Source organism: Tauraco erythrolophus, chromosome 7 (assembly GCF_009769465.1).
Source record: "Tauraco erythrolophus isolate bTauEry1 chromosome 7, bTauEry1.pri, whole genome shotgun sequence".
NCBI lineage: Eukaryota > Metazoa > Chordata > Aves > Musophagiformes > Musophagidae > Tauraco > Tauraco erythrolophus.
In genome coordinates, this window is record NC_141471.1 from 52,292,450 (window position 1) to 52,306,897 (window position 14,448).

Sequence of the window (14,448 nt, forward strand, 5' to 3'; positions counted from 1 at the left end):
GGTAGTACCGCGGTGCTCCGTGATACTCCGCGCGTTCGCAGTCTCTCTGCCGATGCAAACTTCCTTTCACAACTGGAGATTAATCACCTACCGGGCTTGCAGAGTAATTTTATTAACAGACACATGCTGGATCATTAGCTTAGGCACGTGGCTTGATCTCATGCTTCTCCTGTTCTCTTCTGATAAGTGGAAACATTTTATAAATAGTAAATGAAGTGAAAATGGAATTGAAAATAATGCTATAAAATATGAAAACCATGTTATTGTTTAAATAAGGTAGTAGTTGGAAGAGATATTTTCCCAAATTGCTTTTTTTTTTCTCTAGTTTTTGTTTGTGTTTTTTTTTTTCCCCTCTGCATTTTAAAATCTTAATTATTTATTATGCTTGGTATATAGTTTATTAGATGCTCAGCAAATAGTTTACAACTTTAAATTTTACGCTGATAGTACAACTGTAGAAATTTTGTTTATGCTTTAGGATGTAAAACCAGGAAAATAACATTCCTTAGCTGGCTCTGTCAAAGCATAATATTTGAAGGAATGAATCTTCCTTTCTGGCTGTGCAAGAAAGGAACAAAGGCAGAACAACCCACCTAGCAATCCATTAATGGGGCTTTATAGCCTTTGTGTGTATGAGGAAACATCACTATTGACCTGCTGGATTAGAAAGCTGTGCAGAGAGCCATGCTCCTCTGGGCTTTCCCAATAGAAGGCTAGTAGGGCGTCTGGAGAGTCTGCTGACCTTCACGTGTTGAGTCCTATATCTGTTAGTGCTGGCATCTATGGATGATGGACAAAGGTTTCTGGAATTCTCAAAATCTGCGAAAATTGGACTGATATGTTTTGTCGCTTTGTCACAAACACGCAGATTGTGAGCAGAAGTGGGAGTCCTTCAAATTCCTGCAGAAAGAGGGGCAGGAGAGAGCTGCTGTCTCTTAATATTGTATTTCTAACAGTTCATTACAAATGTTTCTGGCGCATCTGACAACGAATTCTAGTGGACTGTAATTATGACATGAATATGTGCTGTGTTTTGATTTGAAATTCATTGCTAATTAGTTAAGCGCAAATCTGAACGCAGTAACAACAAAATGATGTCTGATTTACACCTGGTTTAATTTTCCATTCTGAAGTAAGATGAAACTGAGGGTTTTATTTTAAAGTTTGGGAAGGATTTTCATTTACAAAATCACTGACTTCTGTAAATTCTACCTTTTGATTTCTTCACAATTGGCCCATTAATGTCAGTGGAAGCTTCATGTCTTGTTTCTGTAGGTCTCTAGACACGAGCATCTCCTACCAGTACTGCTGTTAGCAGCTCCTGCAGCAGAGTATAAGGTTTGCGTTCCCTGATAGAAACTCATAGTGTGACACTGTATTTATTACTGCTTTTAAAAACCAGCTCGTGCGTTAGCAGCCCCTCAGTTGGGTGATAGCAGCGTATGAAACCCAGCTCAGTTCTCGAGACCATTGTCACACTGTTGACATCGGTGGGGCTTAAAACATTACAAGTTTGGGTCTGGGAGGCGTGCAGGCTGTAGTGTTATTTATTGATAGCTACGAGGTGTTGGCAGTGACCAGCTCGGTGACATGAGATGCTGCTTAAAATTTGCTTTTTTGCGCAAGGTGATGTGACATGAGATGCTGCTTTCTGCACCAGGTGAGAACGTGGTGGAACAGCATCCTACCAGCTTGAGAACCTGGAAATGAGCTTTCAACCAGTGGGGTTTGGCTTTTAAAAATAAATAAATAACTGCCTGGATGGGTTTAAGTCAGTGAACTAATTGATACTCTGATTATTCTGGAGTATTTTCCCCAGTTAATAGTGGTGAGAGAATATTTTGTTTAAGCAAACACCATCAGTCCCTCCTGTTACGGGTTTGGTTTATTAGGAGTGAGGAAACTCTTCGTTTTGTTTTTAAGATTTCTATAGGTTTTTCCTTACTTTGAAAGGTGTGGGTAGGCTTCACTAAGCGACAGTGTTGCCGGAGGTCACAGCTACTGAAGGAAGCAAATTAACATACAGTATGTTAATTTGTTTTCCCTGTCCTTCCCTCACAGTGAGGAGAGTCTAAATATTTCAGTGACTGAGACTGAGACTTTCGATTCCCGCTCCTTGCCACACAACAACAACAACAACAAAAGCTATTTATAGCAATAACAGTTAACAGCGATACAGCAGCCTCAGACAGCTATAGGCAGCGTCTTACCATGACCACAAATGTTAACTGCTTTTTGCACTGAATACATCTGTGAAAACAAAGAGCACTGAGAAATAAAGATCAAAGCAAAACCAAAAGAAAAATTTTTTTATTGCTATGTTTTACTTTGCTGGCAGACCAGAGCAAAGGTTTTCTGAACATTTAAAAGATGAAAAAGGTGAAGAATCCCAGAAGCGATTTATCTTGAAGCGAGATAACTCTAGTATTGATAAAGAAGACAATCAGGTTGGTTCTCGGTTCGAGAGTTGCTGAAATTTGTTCTGTTTTTGAAGGTGGGCTGACTGATGTTATTGTTGTTCTTTTGTTGTTGCTCTCCTCCTCCCCTGCCCTCCTGCTCCCTCCCTTGGCGTACGTACCACCGTGGGTAGCATCGAGCCCCAGCGTGGCCGCTTCAGCCGTGGCAGTGTGTGGGTCTGCATGGGTGGTTTGCTTGGCGCAGGACTTGCTGCATGCCCACGGGAAAGGGAATGCCGATGGCTCTGGGCTGTGTGGAAGGCTGTGTCAGTCGCATTTCTCAATGTCTTGCCTAACTATGGCAGTTTTTCCTCTCCCTTACAGCTTCCTCCTTACGTTGTACCCATTCAGAGTTGGATTCAATATGGACTGATGATAAATTGATGTAGCCCAAAAAGGAGAGAGGAAAAAAAAAAAATAATTTTTTTAAAAAAACGCCCCAAACAAACGTGATGGTGAGGCCAGGTTGATTTTTTTTTTTTTTTTTTAAAACCATCTTAAATTAAGTTTTGACAAAACCAAAACAGTTTCATCTTTTAGTTCCCTCCCTCCTCCTGTGCCCTCACCACCTTTTACTGTCTGTGTAACTTAACTTGCTTGTCGTGCATGTACTGTGGCAGGCTTCCCCCCCCCCGTGTTGCCTGTGGCACAACACTGCCTTACCTTAGGTGAGCCCGATGAGTAGGGGAGCACCAGGGAAATGTGTGTGTTTGTGCTGCCTTTGAAAGTGGGTGTTGTGCTGTTTCAATTCAGTGCAAGCTGTGTATGTGGAATATATTAACAAAAAAAAGAAGAAAAATCAAAAAGGGTTCTGACGTGAATTGCTTGTATGAGAAAATTCTCGCAGGTAAGACGACAGCGTATGCTTTCTTTGCTTAGGTTATGTTCGTGGAGGTATCTGCCAATGAGTGTCTCATTGCCACTCTCCATGTTTCCAGTAAAGGATGGATTTTTCCTGCCTTTTTTCTTCCCCTTTTTTCCTTCTTCCCCTTTTTCCTTCTTCCCCTTTTTTCCTTCTTCCCCTTTTTTCCTTCTTCCCTTCTTCCCTTCTTCCCCTCTTCCCCCCTTCCCCTTTTTTCCTTCTTCCCCTTTTTTCCTTCTTCCCCTTTTTTCCTTCTTCCCTTTTTTCCTTCTTCCCCTTTTTTCCTTCTTCCCCTTTTTTCCTTCTTCCCCTTTTTTCCTTCTTCCCCTTTTTTCCTTCTTCCCCTTTTTTCCTTCTTCCCCTATTTTCCTTCTTCCCCTTTTTCCCTTCTTCCCTTTTTTCCGTTCTTCTCCTTTTTCACTTCTTCCGCTTTTTCCCTTCTTTTTTCCTTCTTCCCCTTTTTTCCTTCTTCCCCTTTTTCCTTCTTCCCCTTTTTTCCTTCTTCCCCTTTTTTCCTTCTTCCCCTTTTTTCCTTCTTCCCCTTTTTTCCTTCTTCCCCTTTTTTCCTTCTTCCCCTTTTTTCCTTCTTCCCCTTTTTCCTTCTTCCCCTTTTTCCTTCTTCCCCTTTTTCCTTCTTCCCCCTTTTTCCTTCTTCCCCTTTTGCCCTTCTTCCCCTTTTTCCTTCTTCCCCTTTTTTCCTTCTTCCCCTTTTTTTCCTTCTTCCCCTTTTTTCCTTCTTCCCCTTTTTTCCTTCTTCCCCTTTTTTTCCTTCTTCCCCTTTTCCCTTCTTCCCTTTTTCCTTCCTTCCGCCTTTTTTCCTTCGTCCCCTTTTTTCCTTCTTCCCCTTTTTCCTTCTTCCCCCTTTTTCCTTCTTCCCCTTTTTCCTTCTTCCCCTTTTTCCCTTCTTCCCCTTTTTCCTTCTTCCCCTTTTCCCTTCTCTTCCCTTTGTTCTCCTTCTGCCCCTTTTTTTTCCCTTCTTCCCCTTTTCCCTTCTTCCCCTTTTTCCCTTCTTCCCCTTTTTCCCTTCTTCCCCTTTTTCCCTCTTCCCCTTTTTTCCCTTCTTCCCCTTTTTCCCTTCTTCCCCTTTTTTCCCTTCTTCCCCTTTTTCCCCTTCTTCCCCTTTTTCCCTTCTTCCCCTTTTCCCTTCTTCCCCTTTTCCCTTCTTCCTTCCCCCTTTTTCCCTTCTTCCCCTTTTTCCCTTCTTCCCCTTTTCCCTTCTTCCCCTTTTCCCTTCTTCCCCTTTTCCCCTTTTTCCCCTTTTTCCCTTCTTCCCTTTTCCCTTCTTCCCCTTCTTCCCTTCTTCCCTTCTTCCCCTCTTCCCCTCTTCCCCTCTTCCCTTCTTTTTTTTTATTTTTTTTTCTTTTTTTCTTCTTTTCTTCCCCTCTCCCTCTTCCCCTTCTTCCCCTCTTCCCTTCTTCCCCTTCTTCCCCTCTTCCCCTCTTACCCTTCTTCCCCTCTTCCCCTTCTTCCCCTTCTTCCCCTTCTTCCCCTTCTTCCCCTTCTTCCCCTTCTTCCCCTTCTTCCCCTTTTTCCCTTCTTCCCCTTCTTCCCCTTCTTCCCCTTCTTCCCCTTCTTCCCCTTCTTCCCCTTCTTCCCTTTTTCCCTTCTTCCCTTCTTCCCCTTCTTCCCTCTTCCCCCTTCTTCCCTTCTTCCCCTTCTTCCCCCCTTCTTCCCTTCTCCTTCCCCTTCTTCCTTTTTTCCCCTTTTTTTTTCCCTTTTTTTCCCTGTTTGTCCCTTTTTTTCCCTTTTTTTCCCGTTTTTTCCCTTTTTTCTTTTTCTTCTCTCTTTTTCTTTTTTTTATCTCTTTTTTCTTTCACTTTCAGTTGTACATAGCAGCCTTGCCAGTTATGCTGCATATAAGTTGGCTTCAAAAGTGAACCCCAAGCATTTTCAGGGTGCGGTGAACACGGGGATCAGCCGAAGGAAAGCAGCATGACCTGTCTCACCAGGTGCTGGGGAAGAAGGAGCAGTGCTTGAAACCCACTTGCTGGTGAAACATTTCTTGCTGGGAGTCCTCTTCTCTCCTCCCTCCCATGGTATAGCCATTTCCCACGGTGTGGTTTACCGAGAGGCACAAATGGTCATTCTTTTCCCAGAAAAACTGAAGTTGAGGGTTCCTTTATGGTGTGGAAATGGTTAAAACTGTCATGCTGAATATTTAGGACTTCTCCTCCTCATACACATAGACTTCGGTGGGTTTCTTCTAGGGTTTACAGCTTAGCTCTTACCCCACCTTGCTTCCTGCTTTTCTTCCTTGATTTGGTAGGTAGTGTGGTGCTACCTGCCCCCCTGCTGCTCCCAGCTGGTAGGAAAGTTGAGAAGTCTCAGCAGTCAAGAGCGATGGCACTTAGGATTGGGGTGAGAGCACCCGATTTTAGGCCAGTGGGTCCACAAAAGCCGTGCAGAGAGCCGGGTTTCGGCTTTCCCGTGTGCAGTATCCATAAGCCCCTGGGCGCCGTGCCTGCAGGAACCACGGCTATCATTTTTGTGCTGCATTTGTTTAAGTGAACATTTATTATTCTCAGCTGACAGTTACTTAACAGCAGTTTTTAACAGCTCAACTTATATAACCCTCCTGGTTTTCTTTCTGCTCAGCAAAACAGAATTCTTCCATTTAGAGATGACAGACGAAGTAAATCAATTGAAGAGAGAGAAGAGGAGTATCAGAGAGTGAGGGAGAGAATATTTGCACAAGATGTGAGTAGTTGTTTTAATTGCCTCTTTAGTGCCATACCGTCGCCGGTAGACAGACAGTCTTGCCCCCCTCTGACACAAACAATGCAGCTGGACCTGCCCAGTGGAGCTGGAGGTGACAGGGAAGGACGATTAGCACAGAGGGTCCGAGAGGAGCTCGAGAGATGCGGAGAGGTTGGCTTCTGGAGAAGAAGGTGATGAGAGTTGCAGGGAGAAGGGTAGAGGAGAGATCAGGCCCAGCATGTTGTCTGGGGAGTGCTCATCCTGTTTCTTTGAATGTTCATGTTTTTGTGGTCTAGGTTGGTTTCTTTTTTTTTCCTTCTCTTTTCCCAAAGAGCAGTGATTTAAATGGACACTCTCAATAATTTCAAATAGCTGTGTTATTTCACATTTGTTTTGAGCTGGATCAAATTTTGTGCATGCCCTTCTGCAGAGCCTCCTCATGGTTTTGTTTCTTTGGACCAGTGCTATAGCGCTGAGATGCTAAGAACAAAGAAAAGCCAGAGGTTAAACATGGAGCTGCATGGGTTTATTGGAATTACCGATTAAGGAACTGTATTTCTGCCATCAGAAGGAGTCAGTCACATTGATGATTTTATTCTGAAAGGGATAAAATGAAACAGGCATTATAATTCCTGCCTTTACGAAAAAAATCAGAAATTGCACAAAAAGCTACCTTGCTAGAGGAAAACATTGAAATATGAAATATCTGTGAGCAATACATCATGTTCCTGAAAAAGGAAGAAAACAGTAATTTGCTATAATACTGTAATGGTGGGGTCCTAAAAGGAAAAAAAAAGGAAAAAGTCAACATTTTATTGTTTTATCTCACATCTCAGTGGAGCTCTGCCTCTCGGAGGAATATGGGAATAATAAAACTATTACTGAAAGTCATATTTGGCAGTGTCCTTTTAAATTAAAACTGTTCATATGTTGCAGGGCTAACAGTATTATTTTAGATATCGTTTTATTTTGCTCTGGTTTTGGAGTTGCACACATCCAAGTTATTTTTCTTTAGCAGAATACATTGTGTAGTTGTAAGGTGTGTGTTGTCTCAGTTGTGATAAGTAATTTTGCTTTTTAATAAGTAGCTTGCCACATCTAAATGTTTTTAGCCTCACTTTTTCTTTCTTTGCTGAGACAATTCCAGTAAAAGCAGAGGCCCTTTGGTTTATGTGTTGCTTTCAGCATGTGGGTCTGATGTAAACACTGTCACAGTATATATGGTAGTTACCGAGTTGCTCAAGAGCTGCAAAAGCTTCTTTGCAACGTGTTTCCTATATGAAAGTTGCTGTTTCAGGCTTATTACAAAGGAGCTTCTGCAAAACCAAAAAATCTTTGGCTTTTGAAGCAGCCTTCAAATGAGGCAAAATGTCATTTAAAAGTACCGTATGGAAAGTTGTTGCCAAAATAACGCAGTTTCTATCACAAGCAGCAGCTAGAAATGCCAGGCTGGGAAGTGGAGGTGTCTGGAAAAGTGTGCTGAAACTAGCTCCACAATGTGCTGCTGTTTTTCTCTAGATACTTGTTTCTTAAAAGACGGGCAAGCAGTGAGCATTTTAATTGCTCGCAGCAGGAGGTTCTCGTGGTCCGTTGGGTTAGCATCTCCGAGTGGCAAGACCTAAGTAACAGTGTGGTTTGTGGCAGGCATTTTAAATGGATTGGGAGTGAGCGTTTTTAAAGATCAACAATGATAGATATCTCTCCCTCTCTCTCTCATATCCACTCGTTTACTCTCTCTCTCCCTGCTATTGCAGGTGTTTAGTGAGCATTGTAGTGCAGTGAATATCAGCAAGCTGTATTGTACTAATAATATTAACAGGAGTAGCTGAGCTTTTCTGAGTGGAGCACTCCTCACAGATATGAGATGTTTTTAGGGTGATGTCAGTGGTTGTGGTGGTGGACGATGTCATTTTTTTCAATTTTAGGTAAGCAAGCAATGGCTTCCTATTATAGGTAGCCACTTACTGCATGTAAGACTTTATAGTTTTAAAGCCTTCTGCAATCATTACCTCTGAGGTAGGTACCTAAGCCTTGTTGTCCTGCAAGTTGTAGATGTAGGGAGACAGGGAGGGATTAATTGTGTGGGTTTTTTTATCTCTATACTGTTTACACTGCTGTCAAGCCTTTATCAGTGCCTTGCTTTTGTGAACCCTAGCGAATAGATCATAGATACTTCACTTATAATTAGAGTATGCATGAAGAGAGCTTGCGTGAGAGGTCTCCAAAGGGCAGCTGTGAAGGTCAAGAGTACTGCCGTAACTTGTTGTACCTAGCACCCTCTCTCTGAATGTGTTTGAGGTACCCACAACTCTTTGGTTAACATATCAGCCCAAGAGTCAGAACTTTGAACAAAATTTAGGAGGAAGAGGCGATCTGGTTATAGGGGCAAAAATTCTGTGTGTGTTTCAAGTGCTGTGAAAAATATCTTAACCTGGACCCCACATACCAGCCAACAGAAAGCTTGCTTGTCCTTCCTTTCATTTTGCAGCACTATAGTGCACCAGATATCTTCATTTCCACGTGGGAAGGTTTTAACAAAATAAATATGTTCATGAATAATGCCATCATTATGATAGTCCTTATGGTGATTAATCTCATATTAGTCAGTTTAAATTATACTTTCTGGCAAGTTTTCCATCTGCTATGTTGGCTATCATAAATTTTGACAAAGGGAGCTGGAGGTTTTAATGATTCATGTCATGCGTAGAGTTTCATAGCAAGTGGCAGGGATTGAGAAGCATCTTAATGTGGTATCTTAAGAAAAGGATTGGCAAAGAAATAAATAGTTAATAAATGTGATCGTTCTAGCTCATTGAGATAAGAACTACAAAGTGCACCTCAAACTTCTCAGGCTGCTAACAGTAAAACATCGCTGCATGAGCTCTGTTATGCTCAAAGCTATTTTCAGGGTTATTTTTAATTACAAAGCCTACAACCTTCCTTTTTAGAACATGCTTTTATGGGAAACTTAGTTTTACAGCAGTTTGTGAATTTTACAACCAAGTGCACTGGAGCAGAGGACCGGGAGTATCTGGGTCTTGCAAAGAAGTTGTTTCTTGTCTGAACTGGTTTAGTTGCTTTTAGTGGGTTGAAAAGTAATTGTCCAAGAAAGACAAAGAAAAATCTAAAATAGAAAAAAAACAAGTATATGTTGTTCTTTCCCTGTGCATTAATTCAAATTGTAGATTTAACTGAGAATCCTGGGTGCATGTGTAAATGGTACGCTGCGATTGGCTTTTAAGCATGCAGAAAATTGATCCTGAAGACTAGCAATCAAATTACGTGGGAAAAAGTTCCTTCTTCAAGGTTAACACAGTGTATAACCTCGTGAGCCACAATCATGTAAGGACCTTCCATTGTTCACAAATGTATTCTCTAGTAATCATTGTGTGTTCACTGAAAAATGAAGACATTTTATTACTTACACAAATGCTGCAATTGCCCATGGTACGCATGTAACTTGTTAAAAGAAATAACACCATGCTTTTTATTTTTCATTGTTAATTGTAATTGCTGTTTTTGACTAAGGAGTGTATTCTGAACATCCAGATCCTTTAGATAAGATAAATCATGATTGCTCTACTTAAGAAAACACCGAGGACCTTTCTGACTCTGATTAAAGAGAGTCACAAAAGAAATATTTAATAAGGTGGCTTCAGCCTTTCCTGTCCTTCTAGTAGAAAAAGATTAGGAAGAAGAGGGTTTAAAATTAATAAAAACAAACCCAAGACATGCCTCGTGTTGTCTACCATAAAGCCATAGGTACTAAAACTGCTGTGCTGCTGTACAGAGCCTTTGTTTGTGGCTGCAGATCAAGCAGTAAGCATTAGTTGGAAGCCTGAGTTCTATCACATCTTGTTAACTGACATGAAAATGATTACCTGATGTTATCCACTGCAGGATATTGCTGCATGTTAATAGTTATCTATGTTGGCTAATATAATTAAAAACAAGAGCAGCAACCCTCGGTATATCTAGTGCCCTGACAGAGCTGGTGCACGTTTTCCAGTTGAGACTTTAAAAGGTTCTGGGAAACTGGAAGAGTGAAATACTCATTTCATAAATGACAATTAGTCATACATAGAACCCTAAGGGAAGTCTTGCATGCAGAGGTCTCTTGAGGAGGCGAATTTGTAGGTAATCTTGCAGAACTTTTTTCCTTGTGTAGATTTGTTGTCAGTGTCTTTAAGTATACAAGAGCCAAGTGTTTTAAGAATGTTTTTGACAACAGTTGTGCTGTGTACTTAAGCTTTCCTGGCGCTTTAAATTGAGCGATATTGATGCTATAGATCAGGAAAGCAAGTCCTGACCTTGTAGGAGCTAAATTGCTATCCAGAGCTGCTTAGCCAGCTGACTTTTAATAGTAAGAATAACATAATAAAAAAGTGCCTGTCGTCTTTGCCTTTCAGCCTTGCACCTGTACTGAAAAGTAGTTTCCAGGGATTGTGTGGCCCTGTGCCAGAAACATCAGCCAGGAAGACAAATGGTGTTATTATGGACTCTGCCTTTAAGTCTATAATGCAGTTGATAGTGATTCCCATCAAGACGCTGAAAGGGAGCAGACCACTTGCTAAATAAAATATAAATCCCAGATATTTATTCTTCTTTATGCCCCAGTCTCTTTAAAAACTTGAAAAAAATAAAATTTTAAAAAAACAATCCAGACATGCCCCTTTGCTTTTGTAACTTTGTGCAGACACAGACCAGTACTCTGGTCTAAGCAAAGGTTTTTACTTGCTTGTTCTGGAAGAGTAGCTATAACACTACTTTGGAAATGTGACTGCAGTGAAGTCAATGTACAAATGCCTATCATGAACCTTAAAGTGAAGACATAGCCCCACAGTTCAGGTTGTACCAGCCCACAAGGTGGTTTCCCTGTGCTCATAGGTGGTTAGGCTATGCTGAAGGCTGCACAGACACATTTATTAATGAAACCTGTGAGTAAGGTACAGAAAATGGGAGAAGATACAGTGTCATAGTCATACAAATGATCCCAGTGGTTTTAGGTGGAACAGATTGTGTCTTCTCTCAGCCTGGGATGAAACCCTCGTCTGCTGTAGTTGGTGGGAGCATGATCCCCATGCTTCCAGTGTCTTGGAGGCTTTGTACTAAGGAGAGATGCACTTGATACCGATGCAGCCCAGAGCCCTCCGTTTTTAGTTGGAGAGCAGGGTGGGAGCTCACCTTGGAAGCAAGCCCACAGAGCTGTCAGATGTTCCCTGATGTGGATGCTGGGTGGACAAATTACAGCTTTAACAAGAAATCGCATTGGCGTCTCAGAGCTAAATTAATTCCTTGTGTAAATCGATGGGATGACACTGGCTGTGGTGCTAAGGGAAGACTGCCCGTGCATCTGCTGGAGCACTGGGAATGAGCAGGGTGTTGCTTCTGGTGTCGGCCAGCGCTCTTTGAGTAGGTCATTAGCTCACCCTTTTCAAAACAGAAACATCCCAAATCCATGCATATCCCATACCATTAAAATTTGACACAGCTAATGATGGCATTGCATTATTCTTTGAGCTAAGTCCCGTTGTTAGAAGTAATGGGCATGATCTCTGGCACCCTCTTCCCTTTGCCTGCCTTTTTTTTAAATTCCGTGCAAGTACTGGCTGTCCTTTCTTCTGTACCTCATGGAGATATAATCCAATGACAGCTACGAGGCACTTTGTGTAGTGAACATGAAATAGGAGGGAAATGAAAAAATCAAAGAGGGAGAATTATTCATGGGAAGTTGAGCACAGCTTCATTTCTCTGCATAAAAAATTAAGTAATGCGAAAAGAATTATACACTTGCCCGTAGGATATATTTCTTCCGAGCCCTTCACCTTTCTCGGGATCTAAGTCCTCCAGCAGAGAACCTTTTTCCAATAGACTGTGACTGTTGTTAATATTATAATTAAGATTATTATCATCATTTTATATCTCAATGTGGGTATGACTGTTTCCTCTCCAACCATAAAATGTGAAATCACATAGTATATCTGAGTACTGCAGTATCTTCTCTTCCTTTGGAGAACTTTGTCAACGCTGCATGCTTTCCTCCTGTTTGTCCTTCCTACCTGCAGCTCTGTGCTATTCTGCAACCTTACTTTGAGGTGGTAGGGCAGACCAGGGGAACCTTATATTATGTAGGAAAAAAGTTCTTCCCCTTCAAAATGCCAGTATTTTGCACAATACCGCCTTCTTCTCATCTCAGGGCTGAGAAGTTTCAGTTTGTTTCCAAACCGAGACCCCTCATTGGCAACGCGTTGTAATGCATGGAATTTCTTTTACTGGCCTGACTTTATTCTTGACCTTTTTTCCCTCGTCTTCTGCAAATGCAAATGATGCATGAATTGAAATCCCCTTAAGCCTGAACAGGGGAGATAATTCTAAAATCAAGGAAGGAATTGGAACAGCAGAGCATATCTAGAACGTCTGATACAATGCCTTTTTTATTTTTCAGTCAGTTTGCTCCCAGGAAAACCTTTTTGTGGAAAACAGGTAAAAAATAGCTCTTTTTTTTTATTTGGTGTTAAACTTAGCTGTTTCTCTCTCTTATTATTTTGTCTTATCTATAGTTGTTTATCCTATTGCGAAGGCTGTTGAGCAAATTTATAATCCATATTATCTGCAGTGTTTTTCTGCTTTAAGAGGGAGTGAAAGAGATTGCCTTGCCGTATTGTATCTGAGCAGATAAGGTGTTACTGCTGCTTTCCCAAGACTTTGCATTGCAGTTTAAAAAGCAGACTGGGGGTGCAGGGGGGAACCTCACCTAATGTTTCATTTCAAAGGCTCAACCTGCCTCTGGAGTGCCTTTAGAATTTAACTTATTGATCTTTCAAAAGCACTCCAGCAGTGACTGGATGACAGTATTTATGAAACACCAGGCTTGTGTTTCTGTTGTTTAACCTGCTCTCCTGCGGGGCTGAGCAGCAGCACTGGCTTCTATTGTTGCTTGTGAAGGCTCACAAGTCCCCCAGACCAAACCTGCTTTACTGCTGCGTTATAGTAATGAAATGGTGATGTCTAAGCCAACTGTTGCTTTGCATTACTGTGTGATAGTTCTTATGGATGTTTGTTTTATCATAATAAAACCATTGAAAGCAAAGGGAAGAAGAAACTGTGCTTAACTGAAACCTACGAAATATGAAGTGTTAGCTCCCTAGCAGCCATAAATTGGCTTAGCTGTCTCGAAGATCTTAGAAATTGTACACTTCTGTGGCAGATAAGGATTTAAACCAAAATGCTGAGAATTTCACTGGTGAGTGTTTGAGCAGTGCTCACCCAAGTCTGTCCTGTGCAGGTTTTAAAACTGTTTATCATCCCCTTGAAGAAGGGGAGGTTATTGTTCACAATATTTCTGTCTCTGTCCATCTTTACATGTGTCAGATGCATTTCTGGGTAAGGCTGTTCCCATGGAAAATGACTCCACAATAACGGTACAAACCAGCTTTTCCGATGGACAGTCCCGAAAGTGGAATGAGGGAAGTCTCTCAGGAGATAATGGCCACAGTCATCTAACCACCTTGTATTCTGAGTGCCAAGGATATTTCCTCAGCCGCTTCTTCTGTATCATGACTGTGGAGATATGTTTTATCAAAATAAATAAGAAATGCAACAGAGGAACCCAGAAAGCAAAAAGATACTCCCATAAACCTACTTTTCCATCTCTGGAGAGAATGGGACAATAAACGTGACGTAGTTGTTCATGTTTCCAAGTCAGTATGGAAGGTGCTCAGACACTGCGCTGCTGAGGGTAGGGTGGGAACCTTTATGGGATGAACCATGAACTTCATACCCAGAGCTCTGTTGGTTTATGCATTCAACCCCACACCTGCATGCAGGAGAATGTGTTCAGTTCTGATGTTATCACTTGGTTCACTTTGCCCAAACCCACGAGCTGGCTGAGCAGCTTTCCTGGTGTGAGGATGCATACTCAAGTGGAGACCAGTCAAAGGCCAGGTTGGAGATTGGGCTTCTGTTGCTGCCTGCATTGTTGTTGTCAGGAGGGAGACTTCATCTGTGCTCCTCAGAACACTGCTTTCTTTTGCTGCACACCTTACAGCCTTTGATCAGGTGAAGCACTTAAACACCTACTTAGCTCCGTGCACATGAGCAACCTCATTGATTTGCTATGTTGAAAGTTAGGTGCATGTTTAAGTGCTTTGTCTGTTTTTTTCATCAGAAAACCTGAGCGTTTCTCTGAGCTGCGGAGATTTCTGAGCGACTTAGCGAGTGCTTAAAATGATATATGCAGTATTTTGCTGACTTGCATTTTTTATGTTCTTATTAGGTGATGTTTTTATGAATTTTCTTTCGGCTGTGGATGTATGGTTCCTTGGCTTCTGAGAATTACCTTGCTCAGTAACAGGAAATGTTAAATGGCCTTCAGCCTCCCTGGCTGACATTTTTTATGTTCAGTTGACTGTGCACAGTTATAGGAGAGGGAGG

At 41.7% G+C, this 14,448-nt stretch overlaps 1 protein-coding gene across 2 annotated transcripts in view; it reads left to right on the forward strand.

Moving 5' to 3' along the window:
• ARPP21 (cAMP regulated phosphoprotein 21) overlaps positions 1 to 14,448 on the forward strand; it is a 102,936-nt gene that overhangs the window by 22,221 nt on the left and 66,267 nt on the right. For both annotated transcript variants that reach the window (XM_086615186.1, XM_086615187.1), the window contains 3 exons: positions 2,339 to 2,447; positions 5,914 to 6,015; positions 12,461 to 12,498. In XM_086615186.1, coding sequence (XP_086471312.1) covers positions 2,339 to 2,447; positions 5,914 to 6,015; positions 12,461 to 12,498 — 249 coding nt within the window. The remainder of the gene's footprint in view (positions 1 to 2,338; positions 2,448 to 5,913; positions 6,016 to 12,460; positions 12,499 to 14,448) is intronic.